This window comes from Liolophura sinensis, chromosome 13 (genome assembly GCF_032854445.1).
Source record: "Liolophura sinensis isolate JHLJ2023 chromosome 13, CUHK_Ljap_v2, whole genome shotgun sequence".
In the NCBI taxonomy this organism is placed as follows: Eukaryota; Metazoa; Mollusca; class Polyplacophora; order Chitonida; family Chitonidae; genus Liolophura; species Liolophura sinensis.
The window spans coordinates 6,792,379-6,806,155 of NC_088307.1; the positions used below are offsets into that span (position 1 = coordinate 6,792,379).

The window sequence follows — 13,777 nt, forward strand, 5'->3', positions numbered from 1 at the left end:
CCCCGCCTTGGACAGTGAATTTGTATAGATTCCCCTGGGTATACGTCTGAGTCCTTGGAAACAACAAACGGTCCAGGAAGCTCGTGTGGCCTTTGCATAAATACATGAACTTGAACATAACATACATGCAGATTTTTTCCTCATATTTTTTTGTTTTATTTATTTATTTTATGTATTTGATTTATTGATTTATTAATTTACTTATTTATTTATTTGATTGGTGTTGAATGCTGTACTCAGACTTTTTTCACCTGTTTAGATAAGACGGCGGTCAAGTGTATGGGTGGAGGAAGCCGAACTGCCTGTATAGTCTATAGTAAACCACTGCTCTACACCATGTACCTGACTGGATATGTAGAAATATCCATCTGACAACTACTGCTCTACGCCATGTACCTCACTGGATATGTAGAAATATCCATATGACAACTACTGCTCGACGCCATGTACCTCACTGGATATGTAGAAATATCCATCTGACGACTACATATCCATCTGAGTTTATTCAGATTGGTACCTCACACACAGGCGCCTGACTTTAATCCGCAATCACAACTATGACAGGAAACAATAAAATGAATCAATCAAGCTTATTTTTCACCAAATGGTCGTGGGTTTTCCCCGGGTTTTCTCCCATCATAATGCTGGCCGTCGTCGTATAAGTGAAATATTCTTGAGTACGGCGTAAAACACCAGTCAAATAAATAAATAAATTATTTCTATTCATACATGTCTCATAAACTAACTGTTGAGTATAGTACGTTTCACCAATCCCTGTTTAAGGCTACAGGTGAAAAAAAAGAAGCTTCTTTCTTAACTGTGGTATCACATATGCAGGTTTTTGGTCGTTGTGAAGTGAGGGCGTGACTGAGAGTAAGTGGAGAGAACTTGGTATTGCTTGGACAGACAGACATACGGTGATACACCATTCAGCATGTCGCGAAAAGGTCAACGCAAGGATAAAGGTCAGCGTAAAGGTCATTATCAGGAGGATGAGGGCCACGAAGAGATAATGATGAAGACTAAGGGACCTCCACGGAGAGGTCTTCAAGTAAGCGAAACGACGGTAAGGACACTTGCGTGTTGTCATAATAACTGTATATATTCAGAAGAAAAAGACGCGCACAATTTTATTCAAAATGAATGCAAAGAAAAAAAGGGGTAACCATTTTAAATGCGCTCAATTTTATTCAAAATGAGCTCAAAAGCGGTAATAGGCCGCTGAATAAAACGTTGTATGTTTAACAAGGTTATCGTTTTTCTTGGCCTATATATGTATAATAAATATGTAAGTTTTCTGCTAACAGCGGAGTGTGTTTTCCTAAATGTTAGATACACCCTGTTAAATTATAAAAACATGAGTATCTTTAAGACAAGAGATAAAGACTGTTTTGTGTTTTTTACATCTTATAGTTAGTCAGTTATTTATTTGATTGGTATTGGACTCCGTGGCTCACTTGGTTAGCGCGCAAGTGCAGCGTAATGACCTAGGAGCCTCTCACCAATGCGGCCGCAGTGAGTTCAAGTCCAGCTCATCTCCGGCCGCACGTGGGAAGGTCTGTCAGCAACCTGCGCATGGTGGTGGGTTTTTTCTGGGCTCTGCCCGGTTTCCACCCAGCATAATGCTGGCCGCCGTCGTATAAGTGAAATATTCTTGAGTACGGCGCAAAACACTAATCAAATAAATAAGTAAATAAATTTGTTTGGTGTTTTGCGCCGTGCTCAAGAATATTTCACTTATATATGACGGCAGCAATGCCCCATGACCATCCTCAGGTTGATTAATTCCCATGTATGCTGACGGACATTGGATCTTATAGAATTGTACTTTAATACACATGCACGCAAATGTAAATATATTATACATTTTCAGGTGTTGGTAAATATGTAATGAAATCAGACAGGTGCTTATTCGGCGAATTCTAGTTTCTGAAGTTGCAGAGCGTTCACAAACATCCATGTGCATTGACTCTATATTGTGCAATTTTATATAGCTAGGCTATACAGTAAGGGTGGATTATTTTGCTCGAATCTGTAACACTGTACGCAAATTATACAGTATAAGGTGTGCTTAGTGATTTCAGGTGCACAGTTAAGGTTATTTTTGTTTATTTATTTGCTTGGTCTTTTACTCCGTACGCAAGAACATTTCACTTATGTGACACCGGCCCGCATTATGGTTGGTTTATGGAATAACAACTTCCTTGAAACATTACAACGTTCCAACATTCCTAAGCTCTCCCGGATGTGATCCGCTCCAGAGAATCGACGGCACAAAAGGCAATAGATCTTTGTGAATTAATTCAGCGTCAAATACTCTCCCATTCCTGTTTTTTGTGAACCACCACATTTGAAAATTACTGAACCTATATTGACGCCATCGCCAGTTGTTATACATACACGACTCCTTATACATACTATACCGTCATGATCAGCACCTCACTGGATATGTAGAAATATCCATGTGTACTGGTGAGCAAATCAGCATGGACAGTCAGTGCAGTGTTGGAAAATTACATTGTCTCCTGTCCCTACAAGTTCCATTCTCATTCAGTCTATACTATGCAACTCGCATTTTAAGTTAAATAAAATTTAGCTTATAAATCATATATTTTATTTATTTATTTATATTTTTATTTGATGGTCTTTTATGTCACTCTCCGAAACATTCAACTGATACTTGGCGCCTGTATATTGTTTCTTATTTTCAATATGTAGAATTTACGAAATTTATAATTTTCGGATAAGTAAAATATTCTTGAGCGCGGCGTAAAACACCAATGAAATAATAAATAAATTCACTGCTTGCGAGGCCTGGGTGACAATAAGCGGTGAATGTTACTGGTGAGGTCATGTGGACAGTCATATGTTCGGAAGACACACTTGTCTTCCACTAATATTGTGTGCATATATGTACGTCACAGATGGGAAAGTTTGCCAGTAATTTGCCAACGGTTGTTGGTTTATTCCACCACTCTAGTTTCCTCCACTCATAATGCTGATCATGACGGCCATTGTATAAATGGAAAATTCTTGCGAATGACAATAAACAATAAACAAATAAGAAACCTTATGGTTAACAAATGTCTAATTCTTCTGTCAGGTGGAAATTGTGGACACAGCAGATGGCCGCACCCAGTGGGACGAAGTTGATGGGAAGGAAGTGAATCCGTTGGTCGTTGTCTGTGCCCATTGTATTGTCCCCGGACCCGAGGAGAAGGATTTTCTCAGTCGATACAGATGGTGTCCTCCCCCATTGTCCATGTTCATTATCAGTTTATCACAGGTGAGTAGATCTCATCCTGGAAGCTTTTTTCCACGTATTTATTCAGTGTTAAAAGAAAAGACTACGCTAGACCAAATGCATATATGCATCGACAGAGTATTCATCATACTGTTTAAAAAGCTTGCCTTTTTATTTTTGGGATGTTGTATAACCGAGACATTGTTTCCGGTTTCTTTGGCATGGCATATCCCATGGTTCGTAAGAATTTGGTCTTAAAAGTTGATTTCTAGATTTACTATGTACGTCAGAGAAAAAAAGAATCATGGCGGCTGTTTAGATCTACTCCTTCACACTCTAGTAAAATATCTCAGGTTTTTGAAGTAATGTCTGTGTTGCGTTAGGTCCTAGTCATAAAAGTTAAAAGATTTCTGAGTAAATAGACGTTAATGTATTGTGGTGAAAGATAACGGAATAAACTCATATAAAATGGATATCAATAAATTCTTGGATAGCAACGTACTGTCAGGGGACATCACTCTGGCATAGCTGTTCTACTGTTATTACAGGTTTATCAGTGGCCCTGTTTAAAGAGAATGTTGTGTGATGTGTGATGGTTTTCTGTGGAATTTCTGAGAAATGTCACTCGTTTGTTCTTATTCTGATGTTCTCCTTGTAAAGACAAAGAAAACACTACAATCAAGTATCTGTCAGATGAAAGACCATTATAAACTACGAGTGGTCAAGGTACTTTTCATTCCCAAAGTCACACTAGACATCGTGTTTGTCCAGACAAACGGGACGTTTTCTGAATCCCCTTCTATTGTTATCTCTGGGAATCCCCTTTTTCTGTTGTTATCTCTGGAATCCCCTTCTATTGTTATCTCTGGGAATCCCCTTTTTCTGTTGTTATTTCTGGGAATCCCCTTCTTCTATTGTTACCTCTGGCCAGGCGGAAATATAAGCTCTCTAGTGTTCCTAGGTGTCATATTGCATGAAGTTTGCCGGAGACCACACTGCTTCCCACTGATATAACTACAGCATGGAGAGTAAAATCAGGGCAGCGACGACTCTGCATGTGATGGTTGGCAAATGGTGACGCAAACAGGTTTCATTGCATCTGTTCATATAAACGATTATTATACCAGCAAATTAAACGCTCACAAGCAGAATTAGCTAAAGAAAGTGCAGTGATCGCAGTTTAATGCTGGTTCATCAGATCTTTGCTAAACTGTTTATGTATGTTTCCGCTTGATCTCAGATCATAGTCTTTATCGTGTACGCCGTGGAGCTGGCGAATAACGGTACACCAGTGACGGCCATGTCTGGAGTGCCCACCTACAGTCCACTCATCTACAAGGCGGACCGGAGATACGAAGCCTGGAGATTCATCACCTACATGTTCATCCATATAGGGTAAGGGAGACAAGTCTGTATTGAAAACCCCAAAGATTCATTCAGCAGATGATTGGTCCTTCCAACTATCCATTCGTCCTTGCGGGTTAGTGGGTTAACGAAGTAAGGGTTTAGCTAACTTATATGCTCATTCATATGGGGTAAGAAGGACATCTATGTGCTGACAAGTCCGGGCGCTCATTCACAATATAGGGAAAGAAGGACATTTGTGTGCTGACAAGTCCGAGCGCTCATTCACAATATAGGGTAAGAGGGACATCTATGTGCTGACAAGCCCGGGCGCTCATTCACAATATAGGGTAAGAAGGAAATCTATGTGCTGACAACTCCGGGCGCTCATTCACAATATAGGGTAAGAGGGATAACTATGTGCTGAAAACTCCGGGCGCCCTTTCACAATATAGGGTAAGAAGGACAACTATGTGCTGACAAGTCCAGGCGCTCATTCACAATATAGGGTAAGAGGGACATCTATGTGTTGACAAGTCCAGGCGCTCATTCACAATATAGGGTAAGAAGGACAACTATGTGCTGACAACTCCGGGCGCCCATTCACAATATAGGGTAAGAGGGACAACTATGTGCTGACAAGTCCGGGCGCCCTTTCACAATATAGGGTAAGACGGACAACTATGTGCTGACAGCTCCGGGCGCCCTTTCACAATATAGGGTAAGAGGGACATTTGTGTGCTGACAAGTCCGGGCGCCCTTTCACAATATAGGGTAAGAAGGACAACAATGTGCTGACAACTCCGGGCGCCCTTTCACAATATAGGGTAAGAAGGACAACTATGTGCTGACAATACCAGGCGCTCATTCACAATGTAGGGTAAAAGGACAACTATGTGCTGACAACTCCTCGCGCTCATTCACAATGTAGGGTAAAAGGGACAACTATGTGCTGACAATACCAGGCGCTCATTCACAATATAGGGGAAAGGGGGACAACTATGTGCTGACAACTCCGGGCGCTCATTCACAATGTAGGGTAAAAGGGACAACTATGTGCTGACAACGCCTCGCGCCCTTTCACAATACAGGGTAAGGGGGACAACTATGTGCTGACAAGTCCTCGCGCCCTTTCACAATATAGGGTAAGGGGGACAAGTATGTGCTGACAACTCCTCGCGCTCATTCACGATATAAAGGTATATTCTTTCAGGTATCTATTCTCCTTTATTAATAAAGCGAGTTAGCAAAATAAGGTTTTAGCTGGCTTAAATTTATTTATTTATTTGACTGGTGTTTTTCACCGTACTCAGAAATATTTCACTTGTATTACGACGGTCAGGATTTTGGTGGGAGGAAACTGGGCAGAGCCCGGGGGAAACCCACGGCCATCCGCTGGCAGTCCCTCCCACATGAGCGGAGCTTGAACTCACAGCGAGTGCATTGTTGCGAGTCTCCTGGTTCATTGCGCCGCATTGGCGTACTAACCACCTCGACAAAAGAGGCCGCCGGTAATAAAGCGACTTAGCAAAGTAAGGGGTTAGCTGGCTTAAATTTATTTCACTGGTGTTTTTCACCGTAATCAGGAATATTTCACTTATACGACGACGGCCAGAATTATGGTGGGAGGAAACCGGGCAGAGCCCGGGGGAACCCATGGCCATCCGCTGGCAGTCAATCCCACATGAGCGGAGCTTGAACTCACAGCGAGTGCATTGGTGCGAGGCTCCTGGTTCATTGCGCCGCATTGGCGTACAAACCTCCTGGACAAAGGAGGCCGCCGGTACTCCACAGAAGCAGCTCACGTATTCAGTGCTAAGGAGACATTAGTTTGTCAGTGAAGTTTGTTTAGTAAATCTAGTAACATCTAGTAAATCTTATGTTCTACGACCTCATCTCTTGGCAGCTATCTTCACCTGACATTTAATGTTATCATCCAGCTAGTGTTGGGGGTTCCATTGGAGTGGGTCCACTCTTGGTGGCGTGTGCCCATCATCTACCTCATAGGCGTTATCTCAGGTATGCACTATATGTTTGTATGTGTCCTCTCTACCCACAGAATTTAGGTAAATTTTGTAAAAGAAAGTTTTTCTCTGACCGCTGTTCTTTCCCGAACACAGTCTTGGGTTTCCAGCAAATGAAAACGATGTTACACGCCAAGGAAATGAACAAACGAATATACTTTAAACTTAAATCGAACTCCCATAAAACGTAACCGAAATACAGAAATATTCTTGGGCTGGTCATTCTTTTTTACTATGACGACAGCACCAGTGTGCTGTGATTGGATGGATTGTCAATTCGGTTGTCGTTTGGCGTGCCATGCTTATATGTTGGCTTGCTACAAGAATGCACTAGAATGAACTAAAACGGTGTCGAAAGTGACCATTTGTTTAAGCTGCCAAGCAAACTTGGTGGCCAGTCCTCAAACCAATCAAAAATACTTAAATTACAAGGGTCATGTACTTGTCACAAACAGCAAGGCAAGAAGTCTGAAGACCAGCTCCTTTGAGCGTGATTTACGCGCACCACAAATTTACCCTCTTGTTTTGTGTAAGTGAAAAGCCAGTTAATATCACTTATCATTGTGGAAAGTCATTGGGTAGAGTTCCATCACGCTGAGAAAATACAAGCAAAACAGCTACATCATGCCCGGTAAAAGCAGAGCAGCAACGATAGTACGACATGTGGCAAGTGGTCGCAGATATTACCGGTGAAATGTGGCCTCTTGTCAACTTAATGTTGATGGTAAAGCTTTATGAGATTTATGTAACAACTTACACAGCCCCTAACACTGTGGCCTGAGCAGAATGAGGTAAAAACTATTCAGAATTGTCATCAGCAATTTATTTCACGTCACAGGTCTATAATTACTCAAAATGCTATGCTTTCATCACATTTAAAAAACAATATCAATATCAAAAAACATGGCAAACATGACGGGCCTTGAGGATTATTAGTCTGTCAGTAGAGCCCGCATTTATCAAACGCCTAAAGAGCGTCAAACGTCTGTCTCATTCACTAAACAGTATATTGATGATCTGCTAGTTTTCAACAACCCGTATGTAGCAAATGCTGTGAAAGACATTTACCCATCTTCGCTGGATTTAAAGTAAACTACAATGAATCCAGATGGTACATCTTACCTGGATCTATCGTTTCGATTTTAACATTGTAAATTATCCTTACTTGGACATCAGTATACCAAAAGGTCCTACGTGCATGGTGTGTACATATCTCGCCTTGTATCATTTGTAAGATCCTGCGTCTTGTTTGACGATTTCAGTCAACGTCACAAGTTATTACTGCAAACACTAGTATCACCAGGTTAGTTCATCAAACGCCTTTACTCCAAGTTTCTTAAGTTTTACAGTGAGTATAATTCTCTTGTTAGTAAGTATGAACGGACGCTCAGACGCTCTGCTTCATGATGGTGTCATGCGCAATCAAAGCGCAACTGAGATACATATTTTGATATCGACAACCGATATTCCACCAAGGTACACGATTTGGATGTAATTAAACACGTACAGCACAGAGAGTAAACCCAGAGCATCAACGATAGTGTGATCGCTGGCAAGTGGTCCCACATAACTGGAGAAATACTGTCTCTTGTCAATTTGCCCCAGTCGGGGTTTTATTCTAACTGTTGATGTAAATGCGTGAATAGTAACATATTTTACGTTCCCTAGCACCATGGCTTAAGCAGAATTAGGTAAAAAAAATGCAGTGATGTTAATTGCAATTTATTAGACGTCACTGGTCTAGCGTTGCTCAAAATGATGGGTTGTCATCACATTTAACATACGATCACGTTAAAACAATGCAAAGGGACAGGTCGTACAAGTGATGCTTAGTCCACCAGCAGAAGCCTGGTTTATACAGGAATACAGTATAATTAAAGACGTACAGCACAGAGAGTGAACCCAGAGCTGCGAAGACAGTGTGATAGCTGGAAAATGGTCACACGTAACCGGTGAAATACAGCCCCTTGTCAGTTTACCTCAGTCAGGGTTTTCCACTAACTGTTCATGTAAATGCATCAATAGTAGCAACTTGCACGCCCCTAGCACCATGGCTTAAGCAGAATTAGGTAAAAAAACATGCAGGGATGTTCATTGCAATTTTTTAGTATTCACTAGTCTAGAATTACTTAATACTCATACTGATTTCACTCAGTCATGTAGAACATACCTTTCCTCATTCCAGCATCAATGCAAACTGTTGACTGCTTCTCTTTGCATGATTCCGTCCTATTTTCGTATATACTTTGTTAGCTCCTTGGTGGTTTGTGTTATTCGTCGGTTTGGGATTATTGACATAGAACGTTCATATTGGTTGTTGGCTGGTATACGAATGTTTCAACACATAGATTAAGACTAAAGTCAAAAAAACAGCTATGAATGAAACTATTTGTTCTAGAAAGTTTTATATTCACCGATTCCTTACTGCGGAACATTGCTGTTCTTACCACAATTCTTTACTGTTTTGAGTTTGGTTTTTTAAGGACTTGCAATTTACGACTTAAGGCTTAAGTTCCTTAATAAAAACGGGTCCTGTTTTATGTACACATTCAATGAAAAAAAAACTTACGGCAAGAGTAATGTTCTGGTTTTGCACGAGTTTAGCAAAGTTTTTGTTTAGTCTTCACCCTTATACCAGATATACATACACTAAAAAAACAGTGCATGCATTTGGTTGCAAGCAATAACATTTGGTTAAGTGGGGTGGTTTGGATTCATCCACAAATGAATCTCAAATCGACGTGGGGATTTAATTCCAGTCAAATATTTCACCTCAGTGTATAGAGATACAAACGATGTCTGTTACAGGATCTCTAGCCCACTCGCTGACCGATCACGCTGTCGATCTGGCGGGAGCGAGCGGTGGTGGGTACGCTCTGATTGGCGCACATCTGGCCGCTGTTGTCACGGTGAGTTTAACTTATTACGGTGGCTGATACCGGCCATCTTAACCGCAACCTTAGCGACCCCACGGAGGTTGCACTTTGGTTACAACCGCGTACTCCGCGGGGTGGTGAAAGTGGAGGATGAAAAATGAAGACTGTCAGCCACCTAGTTGTGTGACAGCTATAAATAATACCCAAGCAGAAATATTGAGATCCAGTAATGTTAAAACTTAGATACGGTATATTTATTTATTTGTTTGTTTGATTTCATTGGTGCGTTATGAAGAATATTTCACTTATACGACGCCGGCCAGCATTATGGTGTATGGAGTCCAGGGTAAACCCACGACCATCCGAAGGTTCATGAGAGACCTTACCACATACGGCCAGAGAGGGCGGCAGCATGAACTGGACTTGAACTTACAGCTACCGTATTGGTGGGGGTCTCCTGGACCATTGCGCCCTGCTGGCGAGCTAATCCTCTCGCAGTTAAGAGATTTGGCACAATCATCCCATGTTTCTTTTCCAGTAAGTCAAGTCAGCATGATGTTGCTATCGATAGTATTCTCCACTGTGGTGCTTCAGTATTTATAAGAACCGTATATAGCTTTACGTGGGACTTTTATTGATTTTTTTCAGAACTGGAAGGAGATGAATTACAAATGCTGGGACGGTCGGTTTTGCCGGATGTTACTCAGTGCGCCAGTCAGGCTCTCAGTGGTCTTAGCTACGGGTAGGTACATTGGCTGTTATCCTCCTCATTGACATTTTTGTTTGCACTCTAATATTTCATTTTCACATAATAGCTCGCTCCACCCCCTTGCTCGGCAAAAAGTTCATTTCATCGTCAAAATGTCTCAGAAAACTGTTAGATTACACGATACAGCGTGCACAATACCCATCATTTATTAAACAAGTGACTTCGTTTTAAAAACCCATGTCCATTTTGAGTTGTATACGAAGGCCAGTTCGACTTCCTGCAATTCGCACCTGTTCATGTTTCAAGCATTATAGCGTTTAACTTTCTACAGAAGTAATAATATATACGATAATCAAATCTTTCCACGTAGAATGCACAATACATATTTTTGCTATATGAAATTTGCTATACTTGAAATGTGAAGCGTAAATTTCAGGGAAAAGATTTGTTTCTCAAGCAAGCCTACACTATAGTTATACCGTTACGCCCGACGGCGCTTTGTCCGCTAGTGTCCTTGTCTGCGGGGCTTTTGCAGCGAAGCTTTTGTATCCCATGTACAATGACCACACAACTTGGGCCCAAATCATATTAAGGTGGAATGCTTGCCCACTTTCGTGAGAAACAATCACAAGACATCAAGTTTTCATTTGCCATCAATTGATCAGTGAGTATGTTATGTTTGTCCACAGCTTTGGCAGACACTGGAATGGCACTATACAAACGGTTTGGCGAAGGTTCTCATCAGATAGGAGTCAGCGCCCACATTGGTGGACTTTTGGCGGGTACGTCTTTCACTCAATCAACATTCAACGAAACATAGCTTAGTTTGTTAGAAGTTAACTAACATTTTCACTTCAGTCGAGGTTGGGATGGGTGGGGTCATGGCCGAGTGGTGAAGGCGCGGGTCAATTCCTGCCTCGGACATGGGGTCCCTTCATGGTAATGTTCACGGTGCCTTTGTGGAATCAGGCGGTCGAGGGGGCCTCCGTGGTCGAGATGGTTAGCACGCCAGCGCGGCGAAATGACACAGGCGCCTTTCACCAATGCAGTGGCTGTGAGTTCAAGATCAGCTCATCTTGGCGTCGTCTCCGGCCGAACGTGGAAAGGTCTGTGAGCAAACTGCGCATGGTCGTGGGTTTCCCCCGGGCTTTGTCACGTTTCCTCCCGCCATAATGCTGGTCGCCGTCGTATAAGTGAAATATTCTTGAATATGGCAAAAAATGCCAATCAAAGAAATAAAAAAGAAATAATTAAGACGGTCTACTCTGACACTCTGCTCCATGTCTGTTTCCGCTCAACCCTGGACAAGGGACACATACATTCACCGGGTTGAATTAGGTTACCACGTTGGATATATGAACAGCTGCAATCAGAGCGCTACTGAGATACATATTTTATTATCGACAGCTGATAAGCTGGCTTGGTACACGATTTGAATACTGATTTCACTAATTCACCTAGAACATACCTTGCATCTTTCCATTATGGCTGAAAACTATTTACTGCTTCTCTTTGCATGATTCTGTCTTCAGTCTATACCTTTAGGAATGGACCTAGGGATTATTGCCCTGGATATTGATTTATACCCCTGGTATATGACTGTCTGTTTCGACACAAAGATCCCGCGTGGTCGTTTTTGTAGTTTTACCTAACAGTCGTTGAGCTTGTTGTGTGGCTAAAAATCTATGCGTCGCATCTTCATCAGTTACCTTACAGAGACCGGTGGGTTACTTCGGGCCGCTGTTGTGTTATTGAACCATTCTTAATTACGGAGTGAAACACCAAAAATCAAATAAATAAACAAATCAGTAAATATATGAATACTGGGAAGATGGGATATTAATTTACCGAGTCCTGATTTTCTTTCAGGCCTTCTGATCGGGGTGCCTTTCTTGAAAAACATCAATGTCAAGCCTTGGGAGAAGACGGTCGGCTGGGTTACTCTTATCGTGTACCTGCTCTGTTTTGTGGCTGTATTGCTATTTAATGGCTTCTACAAAGGCTACCCACCTACGGACTGGTCGCCATGTTGTCACTAAGTGATCAAGAGAACTGGAGAGCGTTGTCTGTGAACGGCGTCAGGCGTTTAAATATGCGCTGGTGAAAATCAACATCTGGTGCCAGCATACTGTTATGAATGTATGATTCAAAATGGACAATATCAAGAGCTGACAAGAAAGTCTTCTCCAGTATTCTATATTGTGTTTAGGGGAACCATTCGGTGGTAAATCATGGGTAATTACATTTGGGCCTATACTGCTAAGATGATGATAGACAGCGATAATCATGTACTTTCGTCGTCACGATATTGTCTCAAATTCTGCCGATAATAGTTCTTTTATTCTCATTACTCTCGATTATTACTTGTGTGCACTTCTTGGTGTACTAGTACTTTACTCGTGGATTTTCCCCCGGGTTCTGCCCGGTTTCCTTCTGCCATAATGCTGACCATCGTTATATAATTGAAATATCCGTAAAATAAATAAATACGTTAGTAGTTAAAAAGCTTCCTTTGTAAAGCACACTTTTCTCGTGGGAATAAGGATTATTCTCATTAAAATATACTGAACTGTACCACTGATGGAGATTATAGTATTATCCAATACCATTGATGAACAACATCTGTAATATGACCCATCTCACCACACTTATAACACCAAGTGGGCATTTGTTATGCGTGCAGCTTTCCTAACACAGGAAGCCACGTGCAAGCGTATGGGATGTACGATATGAAGAGAAACGGCCTCTTTACAGTATTTTGTGTCCATTGAGTCCTCGTGGTATTTATAATGAACGGAAAGACAGATATTTTTTTTCAATAGTGCAATAACAGCAACGTGTTTCATCCCGTCATGATCGTTACGTATGCAAGAGTGTTACATGCTTATACTCATCATCAAGATTCACAGATGTCATGCCTTGTGAAATTTTGTTGACGCCGAAACGATTTGAACGATATTTTCCTAACATTCGTATTCGTACACAAAAATGTTATTCTTCATGACATTTCTTGCAATATAGTCCCACTTAATGCATGTATACATTTCGAGAGTTCATCATGGAAAGTTTTACATTAAAATGTGCTATATTCAATTCAACATCGTACAGAGATTCTGTGTGTGCTTTGTATAGAATGTTTCAATAGAAATGGGATGTCTTAAGTTTGATTGTGCTTTTGTGAAATAAATTAAAAACCTTAGGGGTTTTATTCTTGTTTTATGTAGGTGTGTTTACATTTATTACTTTAGGCGTATTTGTTTATTATTTAACGTGTTAAACCTTGAGCTTTATGAAGCGATGGGATTTATGGTGAAAGAAAACATCGTGCAGAGACTGTACAATAACATCTTGACACATTCCATGTATATTGAGGTGCACGCTAGCGCATCCATAAAATTTTATGAGTTTTTATGACGACTAACACGAAATCAACTGTAACTTTCAGCGTGAGAAAAATAGAGCCAAAAGATTTGTCCTGAGGGCATTCGTACTCAGTTTTTTAGTGTTAATATACATCCAACTTTCTGCTACTCTGTGAGATATATTAATGGAACCTGGTTCTCATTTTTCCCGTGCTGTT

General features: G+C 41.2%; 1 protein-coding gene across 1 annotated transcript; it reads left to right on the top strand.

Annotated features, from left to right (window-relative positions):
- The first annotated feature begins 510 nt into the window (after positions 1 to 510).
- On the top strand, positions 511 to 13,357 carry LOC135480389 (rhomboid-related protein 2-like). The gene is made up of 8 exons (XM_064760217.1): positions 511 to 1,066; positions 3,104 to 3,286; positions 4,485 to 4,639; positions 6,495 to 6,607; positions 9,421 to 9,521; positions 10,137 to 10,230; positions 10,887 to 10,979; positions 12,067 to 13,357. Exons 1-8 carry the CDS (start codon positions 935 to 937, stop codon positions 12,234 to 12,236), a joined length of 1,041 nt encoding a protein of 346 aa, XP_064616287.1. The 5' UTR covers positions 511 to 934; the 3' UTR covers positions 12,237 to 13,357.
- The last annotated feature ends 420 nt before the right edge of the window (positions 13,358 to 13,777 follow it).

What these genes read in the sequence shown, in the direction of transcription:
- LOC135480389 (XM_064760217.1), top strand. Translation starts at nt 935, where the DNA reads ATGTCGCGAAAAGGTCAACGCAAGGATAAAGGTCAGCGTAAAGGTCAT. An exon ending in TTCAAGTAAGCGAAACGACG is followed by an intron (nt 1,067 to 3,103) that starts GTAAGGACACTT and finishes TTCTTCTGTCAG; the next exon opens with GTGGAAATTGTGGACACAGC. An exon ending in CTCAGTGGTCTTAGCTACGG is followed by an intron (nt 10,231 to 10,886) that starts GTAGGTACATTG and finishes GTTTGTCCACAG; the next exon opens with CTTTGGCAGACACTGGAATG.